We start from the raw sequence: 23,664 nt of genomic DNA on the forward strand, positions 1-23,664 counted from the left end.
CTTCATTTGTGAGCCAAAGAATAAATTACTATATAAACGTCTGTTAAATGACTAAAAATGTCAAAGTTTTTGCAGTGATTCTCACCAGCAGATCTCTTGATTTTGACTCGTGAGATTTTGGTGACCTCAATCATCATGTTGAGGATCTTCATCTCTGAGGCTTTATTGTTCTTCCTTAGGTCACGAATGAAGGTCTTCAGGAACCTCTGCTTGTTGTCCTGACAAACGCACACAGACAAAAAGTTAAGTCTGAAACACACACACACACATGCACACACACCAGGCGTACCTGTGAGAATTTGCTCCAGATGTTGCTGGTGAGGTAGAGCGGCAGCAGGCCCAGGTTCTCCAGCGTGGTTCTGTTCCAGCTGTCTGAGGGTCTGAGAGAAAGCTCTGGAGTGAGTCTGAGCTCATGCAACGCACAGGTGACACACTGTGTGTGTGTGTGTGTGTGTGTGTGTGTACCCGTAGCTGGTGTTCCCTCCCAGCAGGACGCTCTCCAGCGCAGAGATCTGCTGAGCCGATAGATCCACACACTGCTTGAGTTTCTCCAGCACATATGGGTCTGAGCTCTGGATGTAGTCACTGCTCAGAAAACAGCACATGTTTCCCAAAACATCCAGCTGATCCTGACTGATCCTGAAGCCCGAGATTCCCTGAAACACACCAAACACCACACATCACCACCAGAAAAACACATCCTTTATCCTGAAAAAATGTTCACCAACGTCCATAAATATATATGCCCCATACATAAGTGTTAAACTGAAGCCCAGATTCAGTGCATGAATGAATGTAAGAAGGCAGTTTTGTTTACCAGACAGTCCTTGGCATTGTTGAACAGTGTCTGCTTCTTGAAGGACAGTGTGCTGGACAGAACAGAGAAGTTGGCTGTTCCCAGAGACGAGAAATACGAGCGGCACAGAGATTTGTCAATCATCGAGTAGCTGAAACAGACAAACAAACACACGATGATCTTCATGAACTCAGTGTGAGCGAGGCATGAGTGTGTTTGAGCTTTGAGACGCACTTGTAATAGATGAGCACTTCGGCGGGGTACTGGGAGAAAGTGTTGACATCGGAGCTCTTGATGTAGCGATACATGCAGGTCAGCTGAGGGACACACACACACAGGTCTCATCATCAAAGCTGTGTGTCAGTTACTCAGTAAGATATTAAACTCACTGTATTCAAAGATCAGCCTATAAAATTATTTGTAGTTTTTAAGGCATAGATTTCTAAATGCTCGTGCTCAAATTTTGCAGGTAAACATGTTTAACGTGATCTTCTCCATGTCTCCTGATGTAAATGTCAGGAATAAGTTTGATTCTGTTAGTAAAATGAACACATGATTTTTTTAATCTGCTCAGGATCACACTCCATCCTGCTCTTGTGCTAAATATCTTTAAACTAATTAAAGCTGCAGAACCTGATTTTGCTGAGTGTGACGTGTTCTGGTTCACCCTGGAGAAAACTGTGGTTAACCAGATTGAAAGAACCAGTTTATAGTTCTTGTGAAGTTTAGGCTTAGTGTTTGTTGCTTGTACATCAGTGTCATTCATCTATTATTAAATCAGATTTTAGTTAGTTATGGGTAAGGTTCGGCTTAAAGATTGGTCATGACTAAATTTCTGCATTAAAAAAAAATATGTACCCAGAAAAACATCAAACGCAGCAAAATCAGAAATGCAATTAAATTAAACTTGAGATCCTCCAGGAGATGACATGATCTTAGATCACCGATGGATTCTGTGATCTTTTGTGGAGGTTGAAGCTGAAAATACCAGCGTTAGGAAATGATACTGATCAATATTTTTCTTGTGTTACTGATGAAGTGGAAGCTTTAATGTCGGCCAGAGTAGATTTATCAAAATGTATTCTTTTGTAACGGTTTCAAAGTGGTTAGTAAAAGCACCTGAGACTCCTGCAGGACCAGCGTCTGATTGACTCTCCGTCTGCAGCCACGGATCACATTCATCACCTTACTGGAGCTGAAGCTCTGGATTCGTGAACATGTGAAGCCCTGCAGCACCTGAAAAGACATGCTACACACACACACACACTCGTGTTAACATGGTCAGAACTACAGCCTTGTCTAAGCTGACCCATAACTCGTCACTCACTCATCTGGGTTGCTGAACTGCGCAGCAACGCTTTCAAAGATCAAAACAGCCTGAAAGGAAGAGAAAATCAACCATTTGATTATTACTATTTCACATTTGTGCTTATTGTTCAACTCGAACGCCCGTCGCACCTGCTCGTGTTTCCATGTCTTCTGGTTGACTGTCTGCGCAGTCGCTGAGGATGAGGACACATTCTGCAGGAGGACGCGAGGGATTTCTGTGGCCATGGAGTCAGGGACGTTTGTGACGATGCTGTCGGACGAGCTGCTGACGGAAATGATCTGAAGAGACACAGGCAGACAGAGACATCACGATACCAGGCCGAGACGCTCTGGAGATGAGTGAGCGAGAGATACCTGGCTGACGATGGTCTGCTGGATGATAACAGGCGCGCCGATGATGTTGGTCAGGAACAACTGAGATTTAATGGCTTCAAGGAAGATATTTCCTGAGATCAGGTCGAGGATTGAGGACTGAACACCGATGATCAGTGATCCCAGGTTCTGCAGACTGACAGCGCTATTAATCTGCCACAGATATAAGTGTTTGTTAGTTATATCACTTATATTGTTGAACAAACCAGTGATTTGTTGCTGGTAGATTCATTGAAGTCTGTTGTGTATTTACTGAGTTGTTGATTCAACTAATTTGTTCAACAATGCTGATTTAATCAGGACTGAAATAAGTGACTGTGTTTAAGAAATAATCACTGATTCAACAATATGTTTAACAACACTAATACGATTTAGAAAGAAAAATCGTCGATTCAAACGATTCGCTCAATAACACTGGTTCCCTCAGGAATGAAGCAGCACTAATTCGGTGGGCTTTGAGAGGTGTTGGTGGTGTGTACCTGGTAAACTCCAGAGGACAGCAGGGTCTGGATGATCATCATGGCTTGATCCAGGTTCCAGTTCTGAACGAATCTGAGCACAGAGAGTGCCTTGAGCAGCACGTTCCCTCCAGCGCCACTGATCTGAGCCGTGCTCAAACCTGTGCATGACTGACCCAGAGCCTGGATGATGTCCACCGTCAGGACCTCTGCATTACTGGCCAGAGCCGCCGAGACCTGCACACACACACACGGGTTTAGCTCAGATAGAGCAGATTATTGATCACATAAACACACTGGAGATCTCCTGTACATACGTCAGGTAGGATGTCGGTGCAGTTCTGATGGACACTGGATGAGACGCTCTTCAGCTGCTCTGAACTCAAATCAAGGAAGGAGCTCGCAGGAGCCAAGCAAAGGAACTTCAGAGGAAGACTGTGAACACACAAACATTATCCAGCCTGGGTGTCTATAATCTATATAGTTTAATGATCTATAGTTAAGGCTTTATTTCAATAATATTTCAACATTCTACTAACAGTAACTACATGCCAACTATTAGTCATTAGAGTATTAGTAGACTGTCTGCTTAATATCTTCTAATACTTTATTTTGATGAGTTCACAACATACTACACTCTGACTATCAGAAACTTATTCTTCTAACCCTAAACCTACTCTAACAGTCTACTCTGAAAGTTAATAGACATGTAATTGTGAATTAATGATAATTAGTTGACAAAGAGGACAGCTGTTTTTTCCACATGGTAGTATTTAAATAAGTGTGTTAAGTGAGATTTAATTTATCCTTCATTTGATGAGAATGTCTGATTTAAATGACTCATCATGTACACTCCAAAAAATTAAGCTTCTTTATTGACATCGCTGTGCCCATGAAGCTCCTTCAACATTCAATGGAAGCTATCCATCGAACAAAAGATTCTTCATGATGGAATCTGATGGGTATCTAAACTATACTTCACCCTAAGAAAAGATGATTTTTTGAAAAAAAGGTTTACTAAAAGGTTCTTTGGGGAACCTAGATGTTTGTTGTATATCACTGAGAAAACATTCTTTTGGAACCTTTCATTTTAAGAGTGTAGCTTAGTAACGTGATTATTGAGAGTGTTGTTGGTGTCTCTTACTAGTAGGCACTGAAGTATGGATTAATCTCGAACAGCAGAGTTATGTAGTAGTTCAAGACATAATCATCAACGCTGATCTGACCGAAGAGTTGCAGGTTCTCCAGGTTCTCCAGGAATGGCTGAAAAACAAACAGGTTTCTGAGTTTGAAAACACATGAGGGTGAGTAGAAAATGAATGCATAAAAATAACAGAAAGCAGATCTTCAATAGTTCTTCAAGATGTTGGTTGACACCTGAAACGAGCCAAACTGGAGGAGGTCATCCAGAGTGACGAAGCTCAAGAAGATGGAGATGTACTCTGCGAACCAGGCGGTGGAGTTGAGATCAGGGTTGGAGGTGTTATAACATTTCGGAGTGGAATCAGAAGCTGAGAACGCAAAGACAAACATGGTTCATCATCAGACAAATGCTTATTAATATTATGACAGCAGACTCTGTCATGCAGTCAAAATGACTCACAGGTGTTGAGGTAGACCAGGATGCTGTCGTAGATGTCGCTCTGTGAAAACTCTGCTGCAGAGTAGTTGTATGCAGCCATCACTGAAACACTAAAGACACAGAATCCACCATCATTAGATTTATTTTGAGGAATACTAGCTGCTGAGGCCCATAATGATAGCGAATAGTAAGTACAAACTGACATTATTTAGAAAACAATCAGGCCAAAACAAAGATGATTTGGAGTTTGTTCCTGGAGTTTGAAGAACAAAATTTTTACGCTTTTTACAGTTTTATTAACCATAGTTCTGTGAAATCCATTCATTAAATCACCTACAGAAAGATGATTTGCTTGAGAGGGACTTCTGTGTGAGCTATGCATAATACATAAAATGTTTTGACTGTTCTTTAAGCTTGTATTTGCTACACTGGATTCACAGTTTAATGATGAAAACAAGCTACTCACAACTTCTTGAAGGGAAGACAGGAGGCTTTTAACATGACATCGGGAGCGATGAACTGTGAGGTGAGGAGAGGCAGGTACTGAAACAATCGATGATCAAACCATTGATTCACCTCAGACTGGCTCTCCACCTTCAGGACCTGAGGCCAGACACAGGACAACACCTGCCGGGCCAAGTCATCAGGCAACAGTGGCTCCTGCAGCACAGAGACACTTCTTCATTTGCTGCTGCCACATGGCAGTAAGGATTCTGAACCTGTCCTGTTCTAGTCATTTCACAGTTATTCAGGAGCTGCTGAACAAGATTTAAATCTAGAGGGCCATGGCATTAGTTTGTGAGCAAAAGATGTCCATACCGTCTGTAAGTACTGGGGTGTCTTTGGGTAAATTCGGAAAAACTGGCAGATTTGGGTCACATCATCTATAGCATTGGGCCGGTTCAGGAGACTGCTGACCTCCACTGGCGACACCGACTCCAACAGCTGTGAGACAATCACACGAATCTAATAGCAGAACTTACAATACAAAGAGTTAAAGGCATGCTTTGTCATCTGGTGCACATTTAAACTGTTGTTCTCCAAAGCAATTTCCCACAATAGCATTAAGAGGCTCCCCTTTAATCATCTTCCAGATCCATGGCTGAGTACTACTGATTTGAAGAAATGACTATAACCTTCAACACTGATTCACTGACTCTATATTGGATCTGATCAGTTTTCAGCAGATAGAGGCCGTCTAGCGTCTCTGACCTCTGGCACACGGGCCGGTGGCATCAGCGACAGGAAGGTGGTCAGATCAGGAAACTGGAAACTCATGAAAGAAGAGGTCAGGAAGGCGTAGTAGCTCTGGTTAGCATAGCAACGCAGCGGGTCAGGGCCTGTGGAGACAGAGGGATGATGAGCGAGTGGATGAAGGGATGAATGCATGGATGGATAGATGGATGGACACCTGTGAGTAAGCCAAGGATCAGCTGGTAGATCTGATCTTGTGTCTCTGGCTGGAAGGTGGAGCTGGACGAGTTTAGCAGCTGCACTCTGGAAGAGCAAAGATCAGTAAGTATGCTGATGAGTGTGTGTGTGTGTGTGTGTGAGAGAGTGTGAGTCTTACGCCTGCTGGCTGATGGGACAGGGTCGTTGCTGGATGATGCTGAAATAGGACATCACATGTTGAACAGTAATGTTGGCTACGAAGGACGGCAGTATGTTCAGAATCCAGAATTGCAGTTCGGCATCTGATAAAGTGGTCAGGTTGGCTCTGTCAAACACCTGCTCCAGAAACGCCTCCTGCACAGGGGATTGGAGAACCACGCCCTGCATCTGACAGACAAAGAACACAGAACACCTCAGACAGCCAATCAGAACACAGACACAACTCAGACAGAAAACATACACATCTCAGATGGCCAATCAGAACACAGTCACACTTTGACGACCAATCAGAACACAGATATACCTCAGACAGAACACAGACACACCTCAGACAGCCAATGAGAACTAAGAGCTTATTTAGATTATTTTGATAATCAATTAATTGTGGTAATGTTTCTTTGAAAAATTAATCAATTAATTGGTAATCCCACATTCAGACAGCATATAAGACATCATAACTAGGACTTCTGTGGATAATCTATAAATTGGTAGAATTAAAATTGATAGAAAAGTCAGGTATTAAAAGTCCTTATTATATTGGAGAAAAAAATTGAAACGCAAATAAACCACATGCAACCAATCAGAGAGCGAAGCAGAGCATCTGAGCTGTGACTGGCTGAGAGTATGTTGATGAATAGTTTGTGTTATGTGTGTGTCACCTGTAGAGTAGTGGAGAGTGATGTGAAGAATGCAGTGAACTGAGCGTCCGGCACGTAGAGCAGCAGATTGTTGACCGCAGTGGCGCTCGACAAGAATCCAGGAGAGCTGGACACCTCCACTAACTGCTTGATGCTCAGTAGACCCAGAGTGTCCAACTGCACAAACACAGAGGAACACATCCACAAAGGGCACCTTTTTACACATCTATGTGTGAGAGTGTGTGTTCATACCACACTGAAGCTGGGGTTGAGCGTCTGAAGATCAGAGACTGTGGTGAAAACAGAGAAACGTCCAAAGCTGCTGATCAACCAATCACTGCTGCTCTGAGATATGTCCACACACCCTAAACACAGAGCAGCACAGCTGAGCATTCACTACAAATACTGTGTGTTTCTCTGTATGTGTGTGTGTGTGAGAGAGAGAAAAACCTGAGGTGCTGTTCTGAGAGAGGAAGAATTTGATGAAGTCAACGTAGACATTAGCTTGTGTGTAGGTGGACATGACATCAAAACTCTGACTGAAGCTGTCGACACTGTGAAAGAGACCAAACCTCAGAGCTGTGTTAACATATGATATGTGTGTGTGTGAGTTTTAGACCATTGGAGTGAGGACAGTCTTGTAAAGTGAGGACATTTTGGCCAGTCTTCACTTTCTGAGAGCTGTTTAAAGGCCTGAACCAAGACTTTTTTTGGGGTAAGTTTACAGCAATACAGAGATACAGAGTTGTGTGTGTGTGCAACTCACACACTCCTGTAGGTGTCACAGCTGAAGTCTCTGGTGGACAGACAGGACAGGAACGTCTCAGAGGCATAGGGCAAAAATGGGCGGAGCCTGAAATTAAACCAGTGCTGGACGAACGAATCATCTCTCAGATTGGTGGAGCTGAAGGAGCTTATAGTGACCTCTCCAATCACATTCAAGAATGAGACTGCGGGGCTGGACTTATTCAGCCTCTGACAGAGACACACATTTCATCTGTGTTACTTTCTTGTTTTCATTTCTTGCTATTGAAAGTTCTGACTTTGTTTTTATCATATATTTCACTTTGTTATTAATGGACTGATGTAGGCGTATCCTGAACTTGCATATGAAGGACGAAGGTGAGAGTGCTTTCGTGTACCGTGTCGGAGAGCAGGTCGAGCGCTGGACCCAGCACAGGGTTGACCTTCTGCGTGAAGAGCTTCCACGTCTCCTCAGATATGTTCTCATTCCCACTGAGACTGCATGACAACACCGTCGCCAGGTCCTGAGAGCTCAGATCTGTCAACTGAACACACACAAAACACATTACATACATATATAACACATACTATCAGAGAGAGAGTATGTGTGTCCAAGTTTGTGTTTTGTGTACCTCTGCACAAGCGTACTGTGTGAGGCTGAAATCACAGAGCCGTCTGCCATCAAGAGACGAGCCGAGATACAACGATAGAGCAGAACTGAAGCACACACACACACACACACACACACACACACACACACACACACACACACTTATATTTATGAGTATGACAGATACACCTCAATCCAGCCAATCAAAACTAGGTCTGAAACCAACAATTATTTTAACAATAGAATAATAGATTGAAGGTATGCATGAATCCTCAATAAAGGACTTCTCACCTGTTGACACTCGCGCACACTGCTGTTTCTGAGAGACAGAGAGGAACAGCTTTTAGCTCATATAGAACACGAAAAAAACAACCAAACTAACCAATCAGAGACAATCACTAACCGTTTACTGGTGTGACGCCACACTGGAAGAAACAAAAAAGACCCATGAATGATCTCTCTTAAGAGGCTTTTTATTTAATTAATATTAAATAATCTATTTTATATAGCTTATGTAGTGCTCATCCAATACAGTCCAGTGTACTTCAACACTTACCTGTCTGCTGGAGTTCACACAACCTGAGACAGAGAGAAAGAGAGAGAGAGAGAGAGAGAGAGACACTCATGAGTGAGTGTGTGAGTCTTAAAGAAAACATGACAGTGAAAGTGCTCTGGTCTCACCCTGCGGCACGTTCTGAAGAAGAGCTGATTTACTCCTTAGAATCACTGACTCCAGATCCACCGGCACGCCGACCACCAGATGATCCAGACGGTGGAAGCTAGCCAACGGAAAGATGTGTGAGCACGAGACATGAGGTTCAGAAAACAAAACACATTCAGAACACGACGAGACTCACATGATCTGATACGATGCACAGGAGACATTCCTCTGTCAGAAAGAAACACATGCAGGAGTCAACGGAGGGACAGCAGTGAAAAACAGATGCAAAAGCACACTGAAAAACTCCTTTACCGTCTTCGATGACTCCACCATAATGGTGAGTGTGGAGGTGATCCTATCTCTCTGTGGAGATGCGGTCAGGTGATCGAACACGGCGTTAATGACCACACTTTTCTCTGGAAGAACAGGAACATCATCAAACATCAGCCCAACCAGCTGCTCTGGAGAGAGATAGAGTAGGCCGCTCATCTGGAAACAGAAAAGAAAGTGTTTTGATATTTTTCTAATTTAAAAGTGTAGTTATATTGTGTACTAAGTCCGGGGGTTGCAGTTTTCTAGGACAATATGATTACTACCATTCCGGCGTAACAAGAAAAGCACCTTATTATCTAGCTCAGTTTTGCTTCTCGGATTCTCTGTCCATGTTTTAGAGGAAACAAGGTGACTGTTTGTGGTGTAAATGTGTTTAAGTGACTATACCGGGTTGAACTGTGGGTTGAGTGAGATCAGCTGATTCAGAGGAACGAGAGTAGAGAACTGGCCGAAGTTACTGCTGAGCCACAGGGAACTGTCATTGGACACACATGCTGTACCTGAACACATACACATCACAGCAATACGATGTTACTGATCTGAGCTGGACAGAAGAATAACACACAGTGAGCATCTGATCAGTACCTGCTCTGGAGAGGAATGGAACGATGAAGTCTGACACGACTGTTTGGCGCTGAAAGCCATTCATTTGGAAAAATCCTGCATCGAACGCTCCGACCCTTCATCACACACACACACACACACATGCATGTCACTATCGTTTCACATCCTGATTCACACACTGCTCACTCAGCGTGTCTGACTGGTTTAAACAGTGAGGAGAGGAAGATCTGGGCCGTTTACACAGTCTGGAAGCTCTGGCAGCTGAAGTTCTGGCTGCGTAGACACTGCAGGAAGGTCCTAGATGCGCTCGGCAGGACAGGACGCAGGTATTTATCAAGCCACTGAGCGACTGCGCTCTCATCCGAGAGTCTGTCCAGACGCACCTCCCGCAGTACATCCAGGAACACTGAGGCAGAGCTGCTGCTCCACCACACAGACTGAAGAGAGAACATCATCAGCATCAGGAAACAAACACTGTCATACAACAGGACTACTCCCAAAATCTGCTAATGGACATCCATGGTTCAGAATGAATGAACGCAGGAGTTCTGTGCTGTTCACAATCACTCAGATCAGGTGTTCATGGAGCACTGGAGAAGCATTGCTGCCCTGGCAACTACAGAAGGTGAAACTAGATAATAAAGTTTGTCAAGAAAACCTTTAGGCCTAGCCTAAAATGTATAGCAGTTGTAAAAGTCTTAGGTTTAAAAATATACATGTTACTAACATGTTTCTAGCATGGATAGCATGTTACTAGCATGTTTCTATCATGATCAGCAATTTACTAGCATGTTGGTAGCATGGTTAACAAGTTAGCTTGGTAGCATAGTTAACTAGCATGATAGGCATGTTACTAACATGTTGCTAACATTTCTCTAGCATGATTAGCAAGTGACTAGCATGTTACTAGCATGTTTCAATCACGACTGCCATGTTAATAGCATGTTGCTGGCATTTTTCTAACATGAGTAGCAAATTAATAGCATGTTGCTAGCATGATTAGCATGATTGTTTGTATTTACGTATATTAGAAATTTTAGAGTGAATTGTTAAAAAAATTGTTAAAAGCACTATATAAATAAAAGTGACTGATTGATTGCAGTAACTTTTTTGTGTTTAAAAATGTACAGAATTTATACAATCGAAGTGAGTACACCATGAATCCATTTTTCAAACCTTGTTTTTTCTGGACTGCAACTTTACATTTATTTCAGATTATTTTAGATATTTTACTAGCTCATGTTAAATCAAATAAAAATGTGATTTAGCAACTAGGTGAGTTTTGAAATATATTTTATTTCTGTTAACTTTTAAAGTAACAAATATGTTTTTGGTAACACTTTACAAGGTTCCATTTGTTAACAGCCACCAGAAAGATCAATATCATGAAAAGTTTCTAAGGCATTTATTAATCTTAGTTATTGTTAATCTCAACATTTACTATTGCATTTTAAAATCTGTTAAAATCTGTTGTGTATTTTAATATTATTGCCTGACAATGACCAACTAACAATGACCAGCTGCATTATTATACCTGGTTGGAGAGCTGGATGAGGGCAATGTCCAGCAGGTGTGAAACTTTGGTCAGGAAGAGTTTCCAGCTCTCAGCAGAGCTCATGTCATTCACAAACAGCTGAAAGTCCAGTAGTGTGACCAGATACTCCACACTTACATTCAGCTCCTGAGCACACACGTGAACACAACTGTTTACAGCACTGTTTCACACCTGTCCATAGAGATGCATTCTGGGATTAGACTCATGTGTAATTACCGGGACACATGCGATATCGAAGCTACAAATCATTCCATTGTTCAAGCACCGCTGTGCTGCAGAACTGGACAGAGAGGACACAGTTAGTCAAAGCTGGGAAAAACAAAACTGGAAAATGAAGCAGTAATCAAAGCTTTATGCTACCTGTCCACTCCACTGCACACCCGAGTCTCTGAAACACACACAAAAAGAGGAAAACATCAACACAAGAAAGCACACTCACACAGGATCAAATGATTGCAGCACTTGCTTTGAAAAGTGTCTGCTAAATGTGTAAATTTAAATGTTAAACAGGAATCACTGAATACCATTGAATGAAGTCACGGGACACTGCAGAAGAAAAGACAAATACAGTGTGAACCGTACAGAATAGACATAAAGAAAGTGTTGTTTAGGAATTGAAATAACGAGCATACCTCATTCACGACTGGGAGAAGAGTGCAGCCTGAGAGAAAGTCAAAAAAAGCATTAACAAGGAACACAGGGAAAACATGAAAAAGCTGACAGTGGCAGAGGATATACGCTGCTGACCTGCAGGAGCTGTGTGGCTGAACTTATAAACACTGTTCCAGATGACGGGTTCCAGATCACCTGCTCCTGAGCTCAAGATCTGCTCCAGCCGTGTGAAGCTGATTCAAAGCAGAGCAGAGGCAGTCAAGAAAATTTGCTCATTAATGCAACTCAATCAGATGGTTATTAATGCACTGACACTTACATTATCTGGTTGGTTTGACAGCTGAGTGGACTCTACAAAAGAAAACCAGCAGAAGTCATTTATCTACTTCCTTCGAGAGTGAGCATAGGAGAACATTCATTCATTCAGCAGATACTTTTATCCAAAGTGACTCACAGAAGAGGACAATAGATGCAAACAAAACCAACAAAAGAGAAATTATATGCAAGTCTCAGTAAGCTTAAAGTATTACTATACATAGCAAGTAAAAAATAGAATACAACTAAGATTGAGTTGGGCAGGTCCTGCAGCCTTATCTCTAAAACACTTCTCACCATTGTTGAGAAAATATACAAGAGCTCAAGAACATTCGGAAGTCCTCGTTCCACAGGAGACACTAGCAGATGATCAAACACTGTATTAATGATGGCATTCTGTGGCACACCAGGTTGACTGTTAACAATCAGGCCAACCATCTGCTCTGGAGTGAGATTGTCCAGGGTCTCCAACTACAGACACACAGAAGAACAAGAGAATATCAGTGAATGGTAAAGTTCTACAGATAAAACTGATGATGTTGGTATTTGTATTTATACATGTATTTCTTCTCATCATCTCTGTTTTTTAAATAAGATTTGGAGACATACAGGATCAAAGAGTCCGTTGATGGAGAGCAGATCTGTGAGAGACACAAACCGAGAGAACAGGCCAAAGTTCTTCTGCAGCCACTCAACACTGTTGTTAGCAGTCGACACACAGCCCGCATCTGAAACACACAACACACACATTGAAATCACCTTCCTGAACTCCAGAACTTTCATATGAAACATATGTGAACCTCCACCTCACCTGTTGTGTTTCTTCTGAGGAAGGGCAGGATGAAGAAGTTCACCATGTTTTTTCCTTGAGTCTCACTGACAAGTGGAAACTGGAACACACTGGAAACCATTGAAAATAAAGTTAAACAAGCATCTTATCAGCTGATGACAGTCTTGAGCTATTGAGGAAATGCTTGTCTTACATGTTCTGGTACGTTTGGCAGCTGAGGTTTTTGCTGCTAGTACACTGCAGTAGGGATGGAGACGCAAACGGTAAAAGCGGCTTCAGGTATTGACCCAACAACATGCTGATGAAAGTGACGTCTCTTATGTGCTCCAGTCTCAGCTCTGCAATCACATCCAGCACTTGGGACACGACATCACCTCTGATTGGCTGAGACTGATGATGCAATGAGGAGGAATTGTTGTCACATTCCCAATCAATCTTCCAGTGAACACTAGAGGACAAATGTACTAGACTTATTTACCATATTTGCTGCTGCATTGGAGAAGATAACGAGGGCTTCATCCAGAACGTCATCTGTTTTAGTGAAAAGCAGTTTCCAGGTCTCTTTGGAGTAACTGCTGCTACTGGATACTTGACATTTTAGAAGTTCAGCCAGGTTTTCAGCAGTAAAGCCTGTGATCTGCAAAAACAGAAATCAATGTTCAGTAAATATTTTGGTGATTCTAGAAATTGCTGCACATTTGGAGGGATGCAGATTCTCAGACGATCATCAACATCAGCTCATGTGAACTGAGTCTTCTGTTCATGGTGCTCTTACCGAAGAGCAAGCGTACTGCTGCAAGTCAACACTACAGGTTGCGCTCACGAGTCCAGCGGACATGACAGTCTCGTTACTGTGGGAGACATCAGAATGTCATGAGTACTTCCTTTCTGACTGATGATGTCACAGTGGACAAAACAGTATTTGCTCATACCTGGCTACTCCTGAACAGACTCCAGTAGCTGTTAAATCCATCAGAAAACATTGATTAGTGCTACTGAGAATAAGCATAAACTAGATCAGAATAACACTTGCCAAGACTTGTTAAGAGATACTTGGTTGAAAAAAGTTTTTTTATGTTCCCAGTGTCCTATATTTCCCAATTAAATTAATATAGCAAATAATGAAACCATAAAAAGAGTTTTATATTTTACGTATGGAACTAGGGTATGGCAATCATAGGAAAACAAATATGCTCCTCGTTAGACTAGTAGGCAAGAACCAGGGAGTGACAATGAGTTTTGATACTCATTTAGCACTGCTCAGTCCCTCTGAATAAACAGGGCCGTCTAGGGCGACCTTACATGCTGTTTTTACAGGATGCTTCCTTGCCAGGATTTCTATATTGCTTTGATTCAAAACGTTCGGAAAGCATAAGGAACCTATGTCATACACTAACCAGTTTGCACGCAGACAAAGCTAAAACCTAGATATTTTAGGCAATATAGACATATAGATGCCGCGTCCTGGCAAAATAGCGCATGTGGTCACCCTAGGCATGGCAAATGTTCTTTTAACTTTAATATACAGCCAAACGCTGAAATTTAGTTGTATGGATTAATGTATCTATTATTATTCATCTGGCCCTTGGGTTGCCATACATCTATACAGTCAACAGCTCTCAATATAGCACACTCAACAGAGAGGAACACTGTAAAACTGGGTTGAGTGATAATGAATGTTGGTTAATACAAGGATGCAGGTTCAGTTTATCACCACATTCATTGAGACACCTGCTGACTTGTTCAACATCCCAAACAGGTGTAAGGTAAAAATATACGTACCATTAACAGGTGTGAAAAAACACTGCAACAGAAAATAAAAGTTAGAACAAAATACAAAAATAATGTAAACCAAGTTTTTAAAGTAATCTCTGTGTATTTTAGAGCTTTGTAAAAAGTTTTCCATATTGAATCATATTTAGGGATCATGTAAGACTGAACAAAGCTGAGAAGAAACTAATGTTAAAAACAAACCCCTGTTGCAGGTTGAGGCAGTGAGCAGTCTGAAAATAAAACACAAATATTAGCTCATTAATTCGAGCAGAAGTAATGAGAAAAATGTTGATCTTCAAGAGAAGTCAACAGCGATAAATGAGAAGAGTCAAGAATCACCTCTTGCTCCGTTTTGCTTGAGTTCTCGAGTTATTTGGAAGACAAGATTCTCCATCTCAGTTGACAAGAATGGTAAAACCTGAAACAGCCTCTGGAATCTGGGAAAGAACCAAACAATTATAGAAGATTTCAGGACAAGAGACAACTGAGACTCAATATCATGTATCAATACACTTACATTAGTATGTAGGTTCTGCATGGAATAGTGACCTGTAGAAACACAAACAAGCATCAGTGCTGTTGTCATGTACATGATTCATCAAACGCACATCTCATTTAAGACAATCCACAATGTAAAGACGAAACCGTGGGGCATGTGACTAGGATTTGATGAGAAGCTATCAATAACAATTGTGTAAATTTTACCTGATATGAGATTATGAGCAGGTTCTGAAGAACATCAGGAAGTCCACTCTCCTCAGGAGACACAAGCAGATGATCAAACACTGTGTTGATGACGACTTCCTTTTCTGGAAGACGAGGTAGATCTTCAACCATCAGTCCAACCACCTGCTCTGCAGTGAGATAATTCAGGGACTCCAGCTACAGACACACAAAAGAACAAGAGAATATCAGTGAATGCTAAAGTGATGTTAGTGTTACTTTCATAAATCTCCTTTGATCATGACTTCACCATCCAGCTAGGTTCTTCGTCAATTACCCCATCAACCTCAGTCAGAAATCTTGGTGTAATCCTCGATGACCAACTAACCTTCAAAGATCACATTGCAAAGACTGCTCGATCCTGCAGGTTTGCACTACACAACATCAGAAAGATCAGGCCCTTTCTAACAGAGCAAGCTGCACAGCTACTTGTCCAGGCCCTTGTCATTTCTAGACTGGACTACTGCAATGCTCTTCTGGCTGGACTTCCATCGAACACAATAAAACCTCTACAAATGATTCAGAATGCAGCAGCACGGCTGGTATTCAATGAGCCCAAGAGAACCCATGTTACACCTCTCTTTATCTCCTTACATTGGCTACCGATTGCAGCTCTCATCAAGTTCAAGGCACTGATGCTTGCATATAGAACAACCACAGAATCGGCACCGGTCTACTTCCACTCACTATTACAAATCTACACACCCTCTAGAAGTCTGAGATCTGCTAGCGAGCGACGCCTCGTGGTACCATCTCAAAGAGGCTCGAAATCACTCTCCAGAACTTTCTCGTTCTCTGTTCCTGGCTGGTGGAACGATCTTCCCGTACATATCCGGAATGCTGGATCTCTGTCAATCTTTAAGAAACTGCTGAAAACTCACATCTTTCAGCAATACCTGACCTCATCATAAAAAAAAAAAAAAAAAAAAAAAAATTACTCTCACTGTCTCTCTTCTCATCCCCCTTGTTTATTCCTTCCCTTCTGGCATGTACTAATTTGAACACTCCCTGTGACTGGGTGTTATAAGCACTTACTCTGTCTGTTTGTCTCTCAAAAAAATGAATCGCTGTTGTACTCTCAATTGTAAGTCGCTTTGGATAAAAGTGAATGCAAAATGATTAAATGTAAATGTAAATGTAAATAAGATCACATGTGAAGATGTGGAGACATACAGGATCAAAGAGTCCGTTGATGGAGAGCAGATCTGTGAGAGACACAAACCGAGAGAACAGGCCAAAGTTCTTCTGCAGCCACTCAGCACTGTTGTTAGCAGTCGACACACAGCCCGCATCTGAAACACACAACACACACATTGAAATCACCTTCCTGAACTCCAGAACTTTCATATGAAACATATGTGAACCTCCACCTCACCTGTTGTGTTTCTTCTGAGGAAGGGCAGGATGAAGAAGTTCACCATGTTTTTTCCTTGAGTCTCACTGACAAGTGGAAACTGGAACACACTGGAAACCATTGAAAATAAAGTTAAACAAGCATCTTATCAGCTGATGACAGTCTTGAGCTATTGAGGAAATGCTTGTCTTACATGTTCTGGTACGTTTGGCAGCTGAGGTTTTTGCTGCTAGTACACTGCAGTAGGGATGGAGGCAAAGCGGTAAAGCGGCTTCAGGTATTGACCCAACAACATGCTGATGAAAGTGACGTCTCTTATGTGCTCCAGTCTCAGCTCTGCAATCACATCCAGCACTTGGGACACGACATCACCTCTGATTGGCTGAGACTGATGATGCAATGAGGAGGAATTGTTGTCACATTCCCAATCAATCTTCCAGTGAACACTAGAGGACAAATGTACTAGACTTATTTACCATATTTGCTGCTGCATTGGAGAAGATAACGAGGGCTTCATCCAGAACGTCATCTGTTTTAGTGAAAAGCAGTTTCCAGGTCTCTTTGGAGTAACTGCTGCTACTGGATACTTGACATTTTAGAAGTTCAGCCAGGTTTTCAGCAGTAAAGCCTGTGATCTGCAAAAACAGAAATCAATGTTCAGTAAATATTTTGGTGATTCTAGAAATTGCTGCACATTTGGAGGGATGCAGATTCTCAGACGATCATCAACATCAGCTCATGTGAACTGAGTCTTCTGTTCATGGTGCTCTTACCGAAGAGCAAGCGTACTGCTGCAAGTCCACACTACAGGTTGGGCTCACGAGTCCAGCGGACAGGACAGTCTCGTTACTGTGGGAGACATCAGAATGTCATGAGCACTTCCTTTCTGACTGATGATGTCACAGTGGACAAAACAGTATTTGCTCATACCTGGCTACTCCTGAACAGACTCCAGTAGCTGTTAAATCCATCAGAAAACATTGATTAGTGCTACTGGGAATAAGCATAAACTAGATCAGAATAACACTTGCCAAGACTTGTTAAGAGATACTTGGTTGAAAAAGGTTTTTTTTTATGTTCCCAGTGTCCTATATTTCCCAATTAAATTAATATAGCAAATAATGAAACCATAAAAAGAGTTTTATATTTTACGTATGGAACTAGGGTATGGCAATCATAGGAAAACAAATATGCTCCTCGTTAGACTAGTAGGCAAGAACCAGGGAGTGACAATGAGTTTTGATACTCATTTAGCACTGCTCAGTCCCTCTGAATAAACAGGGCCGTCTAGGGCGACCTTACATGCTGTTTTTACAGGATGCTTCCTTGCCAGGATTTCTATATTGCTTTGATTCAAAACGTTTGGAAAGCATAAGGAACCTATGTCTTACACTAACCAGTTTGCACGCAGACAAAGCTAAAACCTAGATATTTTAGGCAATATAGACATATAGATGCCGCGTCCTGGCAAAATAGCGCATGTGGTCACCCTAGGCATGGCAAATGTTCTTTTAACTTTAATATGCAGCCAAACACTGAAATTTAGTTGTATGGATGAATGTATCTATTATTATTCATCTGGCCCTTGGGTTGCCATACATCTATACAGTCAACAGCTCTTAATATAGAACACTCAACAGGGAGGAACACTGTAAAACTGGGTTGAGTGATAATGAATGTTGGTTAATACAAGGATGCAGGTTTAGTTTATCACCACATTCATTGAGACACCTGCTGACTTGTTCAACATCCCAAACAGGTGTAAGGTAAAAATATACGTACCATTAACAGGTGTGAAAAAACACTGCAACAGAAGATAAAAGTTAGAACAAAATACAAAAATAATGTAAACCAAGTTTTTAAAGTAATCTCTGTGTATTTTAGAGCTTTGTAAAAAGTTTTCCATATTGAATCATATTTAGGGATCATGTAAGACTGAACAAAGCTGAGAAGAAACTAATGTTAAAAACAAACCCCTGTTGCAGGTTGAGGCAGTGAGCAGTCTGAAAATAAAACACAAATATTAGCTCATTAATTCGAGCAGAAGTAATGAGAAAAATGTTGATCTTCAAGAGAAGTCAACAGCGATAAATGAGAAGAGTCAAGAATCACCTCTTGCTCCGTTTTGCTTGAGTTCTCCAGTTATTTGGAAGACAAGATTCTCCATCTCAGTTGACAAGAATGGTAAAGCCTGAAACAGCCTCTGGAATCTAGGAAAGAACCAAACAATTATAGAAGATTTCAGGACAAGAGACAACTGAGACTCAATATCATGTATCAATACACTTACATTAGTATGTAGGTTCTGCACGGAATAGTGACCTGTAGAAACACAAACAAGCATCAGTGCTGTTGTCATGTACATGATTCATCAAACTCACATCTCATTTAAGGCAATCCACATGTAAAGACGAAACTGTGGGGCATGTGACTAGGATTTGATGAGGAGCTATCAATAACAACTGTGTAAATTTTTACCTGATATGAGATTAAGAGCAGGTTCTGAAGAACATCAGGAAGTCCACTCTCCTCAGGAGACACAAGCAGATGATCAAACACTGTGTTGATGATGACTTCCTTCTCTGGAAGATGAGGTAGATCTTCAACCATCAGTCCAACCACCTGCTCTGCAGTGAGATAATTCAGGGACTCCAGCTACAGAAACACAGAAGAACAAGAGAATATCAGTGAATGCTAAAGTGATGTTAGTGTTACTTTCATAAATCTCCTTTGATGAAATCACATGTGAAAATGTAGAGACATACAGGATCAAAGAGTCCGTTGATGGAGAGCAGATCTGTGAGAGACACAAACCGAGAGAACAGGCCAAAGTTGTTCTGCAGCCACTCAACACTGTTGTTAGCAGTCGACACACAGCCTGCATCTGAAACACACAACACACACATTGAAATCACCTTCCTGAACTCCAGAACCTTCATATGAAACATATGTGAACCTCCACCTCACCTGTTGTGTTTCTTCTGAGGAAGGGCAGGATGAAGAAGTTCACCATGTTTTTTCCTTGAGTCTCACTGACAAGTGGAAACTGGAACACACTGGAAACCATTGAAAATAAAGTTAAACAAGCATCTTATCAGCTGATGACAGTCTTGAGCTATTGAGGAAATGCTTGTCTTACATGTTCTGGTACGTTTGGCAGCTGAGGTTTTTGCTACTAGTGCACTGCAGTAGGGATGGAGACGCAAACGGTAAAAATGGCTTGAGGTATTGACCCAACAACATGCTGATGAAAGTGACGTTTCTCCATTGGTCAGGACTGATGCGCTCCAGTCTCAGCTCTGCAATCACATCCAGCACTTGGGACACCACATCACCTCTGATTGGCTGAGACTGATGATGCAATGAGGAGGAATTGTTGTCACATTCCCAATCAATCTTCCAGTGAACACTTGAGAACAAATGTGCTAGACTTATTTACCAAATTTCCTACTGCATTGGAAAAGATGACGAGGGCTCCATCCAGAACTACATCTGTTTTGATGAAGAGCAGTTTCCAGGTCTCTTTGGAGTAACTGCTGCTACTGGATACTTGACATTTCAGGAGTCCAGCCAGGTTTTCAGCAGTGAAACCTGTGATCTACAAACACAGAAGATCTGGTCAGGGGACATCAATGTTTAATAAATATTTTGGTGATTCTAGAATCTGTTGCCCATTTGGAGGGATGCAGATTCCCAGATGATCATCAACATCAGCTCATGTGAACTGAGTCCTCTGTTCATGGTGCTCTTACCGAAGAGCAAGCGTACTGCTGCAAGTCCACACTACAGGGGGCGCTCACGAGTCCAGCGGACAGGACAGTCTCGTTACTGTAGGATACATCAGAATGTCATGAGCACTGCCTGTCTGACTGATGATGTCACAGTGTCAAAGTGGTCAAAAGAGTGATTGCTTGTACCTGTTTACTCCTGAACAGACTCTGGTAGCTGTTAAATACATCAGAAAACATTAATTATTGATAGTCGATTTCAGGTAGATTTCGGTACAAAACCCATAAATTATAATGCAACAGTCAATCAAGTTAAGAGAAAGTAACCAATGTAGAAAACTGACCAACAAAAATGGGTAATATTTGTGTACAGATTCTTTCTTTTTTTATAGTTTGCTATATGGTTAGAGAAAGTCATTGCCATATGCCCAAGTACTATGATCCTCAGACATTAAAGCCAGGAAACATAAGAGGGAATGAAGATTCACTTCATTGCAACTTATATCAAGGCTCCATTATACACACTGATTAGTCTGATTTTAAAAACTAACAAATTCTAAAAAAGCATTTACCATTTACAGGAGTGACCAGACACTGAAACAGATGAAATATAAAGACAAAAATTCAAAGACAAAATAATAATAAAACAAAAAAATGAATATATGTTTAAAGAAATGTGTGTTTTAAGTTTTATGAAAAAGTTTTAAACAGTGAAACATAATGAGGAATTATCTAGGACTGGGAGAGAATGAGAAGGAAAACTGCATTAAAAACAAACACTTACTGTTGGAGGTTCAGGAAGAGGGCAGTCTGCAAATAAATTACAAAAATTAATTCATTAATTCTAGCAGAAGTAATGAGAAACATGTTGATCTTCAAGAGAAGTCAACAGCGATAAATGAGGAAAGTCAAGAATCACCTCTTGCTCCATTCTGTTTGAGTTCTGAAGTTATTTGGAAAACAAGAGTCTCCATCTCAGTCGACAAGAATGGTAAAGCCTGAAACAGCCTTTGGAATCTGGGAAAGAAGCAAACAATTCTAGCAGATCTCGGCACAAGAGACAAAAGGTATACTTATCAAATACACTTACATTAGTATGTAGGTTCTGCACGGAATAATGACCTGTAGAAACACAAACAAGCATCAGTGCTGCTGTTATGAACATGATTCATCAAACGCACATCTCATTTAAGGTCAATCCACATGTAAAGATAAAAAACCGTGGGGCTTGTGACTAAGATTTGATGGGGAGTTATCAATAACAACTGTGTAAATTTGACCTGATATGAGATTAAGAGCAGGTTCTGAAGAACATCAGGAAGTCCACTCTCCTCAGGAGACACAAGCAGATGATCAAACACTGTGTTGATGACGACTTCCTTCTCTGGAAGACGAGGTAGATCTTCAACTATCAGTCCAACCACCTGCTCTGCAGTGAGATAATTCAGGGACTCCAGCTACAGACACACAGAAGAACAAGAGAATATCAGTGAATGCTAAAGTGATGTTAGTGTTACTTTCATAAATCTCCTTTGTTAAGATCACAAGTGAAAATGAAGAGACATACAGGATCAAAGAGTCCGTTGATGGAGAGCAGATCTGTGAGAGACACAAACCGAGAGAACAAGCCAAAGTTGTTCTGCAGCCACTCAACACTGTTGTTAGCAGTCGACACACAGCCCGCATCTGAAACACACAACACACACATTGAAATCACCTTCCTGAACTCCAGAACCTTCATATGAAACATATGTGAACCTCCACCTCACCTGTTGTGTTTCTTCTGAGGAAGGGCAGGATGAAGAAGTTCACCATGTTTTTTCCTTGAGTCTCACTGACAAGTGGAAACTGGAACACACTGGAAACCATTGAAAATAAAGTTAAACAAGCATCTTATCAGCTGATGACAGTCTTGAGCTATTGAGGAAATGCTTGTCTTACATGTTCTGGTACGTTTGGCAGCTGAGGTTTTTGCTACTAGTGCACTGCAGTAGGGATGGAGACGCAAACGGTAAAAACGGCTTGAGGTAGTGACCCAACAACATGCTGATGAAAGTGACGTTTCTCCATTGGTCAGGACTGATGCGCTCCAGTCTCAGCTCTGCAATCACATCCAGCACTTGGGACACCACATCACCTCTGATTGGCTGAGACTGATGATGCAATGAGGAGGAATTGTTGTCACATTCCCAATCAATCTTCCAGTGAACACTTGAGAACAAATGTGCTAGACTTATTTACCAAATTTCCTACTGCATTGGAAAAGATGACGAGGGCTCCATCCAGAACTACATCTGTTTTGATGAGGAGCAGTTTCCAGGTCTCTTTGGAGTAACTGCTGCTACTGGATACTTGACATTTCAGGAGTCCAGCCAGGTTTTCAGCAGTGAAACCTGTGATCTACAAACACAGAAGATCTGGTCAGGGGACATCAACGTTTAATAAATATTTTGGTGATTCTAGAAACTGCTGCACATTTGGAGGGATGCAGATTCCCAGACGATTATCAACATCAGCTCATGTGAACTGAGTCTTCTGTTCATGGTGCTCTTACCGAAGAGCAAGCGTACTGCTGCAAGTCCACACTACAGGGGGCGCTCACGAGTCCAGCGGACAGGACAGTCTCGTTACTGCAGGGTAGAAAAACTCTTCTCATTATTTTATGTATTTTAAATAAATACAATTTTCAGTTAAAAGTCCATAATAAAAACCACCTTCTGACTCCGTCACAAATTGAGGATTCTGTAAGAGTAAAAAATAAAAAGGAAAATGAGAAAAACAAATAGGAGTATTTTTTCGAATAAACAGGTAATTTACAATATTTAACTTACCATTGATTGGTGTTGAAATACACTGCAAAGGTATGACCACAAATCAGTAATAGTTCATTAGGTAGTTTTTCTTTATTTTTGTAAAAATATAAGCCGATGAGATTAAAAGTTATGTTTCTTACTGTAATAGGTGGAGGAAAACAGCCTGTTAAAACAGTAGTGAAATTGTAAAATTATAGTCCAGAAAAATGTGACTGTTAATCCTAAATGTAGGTTAGCTAAATTGATTTAACTGTAAAATTGCCAGAAACGTAAAAAAAAGATGCAACTTCATTAAATTTTTTA

The 23,664-nt window shown here is 41.3% G+C and overlaps 1 protein-coding gene across 2 annotated transcripts in view; it reads right to left on the reverse strand.

Moving 5' to 3' along the window:
* Positions 1-23,664, reverse strand: part of mslnb (mesothelin b) — a 35,902-nt gene that overhangs the window by 3,322 nt on the left and 8,916 nt on the right. For both annotated transcript variants that reach the window (XM_043252743.1, XM_043252815.1), the window contains 72 exons: positions 23,502-23,524; positions 23,380-23,401; positions 23,263-23,290; positions 23,103-23,178; positions 22,790-22,948; positions 22,490-22,701; positions 22,318-22,406; positions 22,116-22,234; positions 21,829-22,005; positions 21,639-21,670; positions 21,468-21,565; positions 21,333-21,358; positions 21,121-21,142; positions 20,738-20,765; positions 20,573-20,648; positions 20,260-20,418; positions 19,960-20,171; positions 19,788-19,876; positions 19,586-19,704; positions 19,299-19,475; positions 19,111-19,142; positions 18,933-19,030; positions 18,795-18,823; positions 18,603-18,624; positions 13,903-13,930; positions 13,746-13,821; positions 13,449-13,607; positions 13,164-13,360; positions 12,992-13,080; positions 12,790-12,908; positions 12,478-12,651; positions 12,185-12,216; positions 12,001-12,098; positions 11,886-11,914; positions 11,778-11,799; positions 11,614-11,641; positions 11,470-11,533; positions 11,233-11,379; positions 9,939-10,135; positions 9,720-9,814; positions 9,522-9,634; positions 9,114-9,290; positions 8,998-9,029; positions 8,822-8,919; positions 8,697-8,719; positions 8,544-8,565; positions 8,432-8,459; positions 8,163-8,247; positions 7,929-8,075; positions 7,553-7,761; positions 7,237-7,340; positions 7,039-7,151; positions 6,808-6,963; positions 6,108-6,316; positions 5,949-6,034; positions 5,750-5,877; positions 5,357-5,482; positions 5,004-5,197; positions 4,559-4,647; positions 4,333-4,466; positions 4,100-4,218; positions 3,273-3,390; positions 2,977-3,192; positions 2,480-2,650; positions 2,255-2,404; positions 2,124-2,173; positions 1,916-2,045; positions 1,031-1,113; positions 818-947; positions 466-656; positions 290-380; positions 86-218 (listed from right to left, as the gene is read on the reverse strand). In XM_043252743.1, coding sequence (XP_043108678.1) covers positions 86-218; positions 290-380; positions 466-656; positions 818-947; positions 1,031-1,113; positions 1,916-2,045; positions 2,124-2,173; positions 2,255-2,404; positions 2,480-2,650; positions 2,977-3,192; positions 3,273-3,390; positions 4,100-4,218; positions 4,333-4,466; positions 4,559-4,647; positions 5,004-5,197; positions 5,357-5,482; positions 5,750-5,877; positions 5,949-6,034; positions 6,108-6,316; positions 6,808-6,963; positions 7,039-7,151; positions 7,237-7,340; positions 7,553-7,761; positions 7,929-8,075; positions 8,163-8,247; positions 8,432-8,459; positions 8,544-8,565; positions 8,697-8,719; positions 8,822-8,919; positions 8,998-9,029; positions 9,114-9,290; positions 9,522-9,634; positions 9,720-9,814; positions 9,939-10,135; positions 11,233-11,379; positions 11,470-11,533; positions 11,614-11,641; positions 11,778-11,799; positions 11,886-11,914; positions 12,001-12,098; positions 12,185-12,216; positions 12,478-12,651; positions 12,790-12,908; positions 12,992-13,080; positions 13,164-13,360; positions 13,449-13,607; positions 13,746-13,821; positions 13,903-13,930; positions 18,603-18,624; positions 18,795-18,823; positions 18,933-19,030; positions 19,111-19,142; positions 19,299-19,475; positions 19,586-19,704; positions 19,788-19,876; positions 19,960-20,171; positions 20,260-20,418; positions 20,573-20,648; positions 20,738-20,765; positions 21,121-21,142; positions 21,333-21,358; positions 21,468-21,565; positions 21,639-21,670; positions 21,829-22,005; positions 22,116-22,234; positions 22,318-22,406; positions 22,490-22,701; positions 22,790-22,948; positions 23,103-23,178; positions 23,263-23,290; positions 23,380-23,401; positions 23,502-23,524 — 7,533 coding nt within the window. The remainder of the gene's footprint in view (positions 1-85; positions 219-289; positions 381-465; positions 657-817; positions 948-1,030; positions 1,114-1,915; positions 2,046-2,123; positions 2,174-2,254; positions 2,405-2,479; positions 2,651-2,976; positions 3,193-3,272; positions 3,391-4,099; positions 4,219-4,332; positions 4,467-4,558; positions 4,648-5,003; positions 5,198-5,356; positions 5,483-5,749; positions 5,878-5,948; positions 6,035-6,107; positions 6,317-6,807; positions 6,964-7,038; positions 7,152-7,236; positions 7,341-7,552; positions 7,762-7,928; positions 8,076-8,162; positions 8,248-8,431; positions 8,460-8,543; positions 8,566-8,696; positions 8,720-8,821; positions 8,920-8,997; positions 9,030-9,113; positions 9,291-9,521; positions 9,635-9,719; positions 9,815-9,938; positions 10,136-11,232; positions 11,380-11,469; positions 11,534-11,613; positions 11,642-11,777; positions 11,800-11,885; positions 11,915-12,000; positions 12,099-12,184; positions 12,217-12,477; positions 12,652-12,789; positions 12,909-12,991; positions 13,081-13,163; positions 13,361-13,448; positions 13,608-13,745; positions 13,822-13,902; positions 13,931-18,602; positions 18,625-18,794; positions 18,824-18,932; positions 19,031-19,110; positions 19,143-19,298; positions 19,476-19,585; positions 19,705-19,787; positions 19,877-19,959; positions 20,172-20,259; positions 20,419-20,572; positions 20,649-20,737; positions 20,766-21,120; positions 21,143-21,332; positions 21,359-21,467; positions 21,566-21,638; positions 21,671-21,828; positions 22,006-22,115; positions 22,235-22,317; positions 22,407-22,489; positions 22,702-22,789; positions 22,949-23,102; positions 23,179-23,262; positions 23,291-23,379; positions 23,402-23,501; positions 23,525-23,664) is intronic.

The sequence above is a fragment of the Puntigrus tetrazona genome, chromosome 1 (assembly GCF_018831695.1).
Source record: "Puntigrus tetrazona isolate hp1 chromosome 1, ASM1883169v1, whole genome shotgun sequence".
NCBI lineage: Eukaryota > Metazoa > Chordata > Actinopteri > Cypriniformes > Cyprinidae > Puntigrus > Puntigrus tetrazona.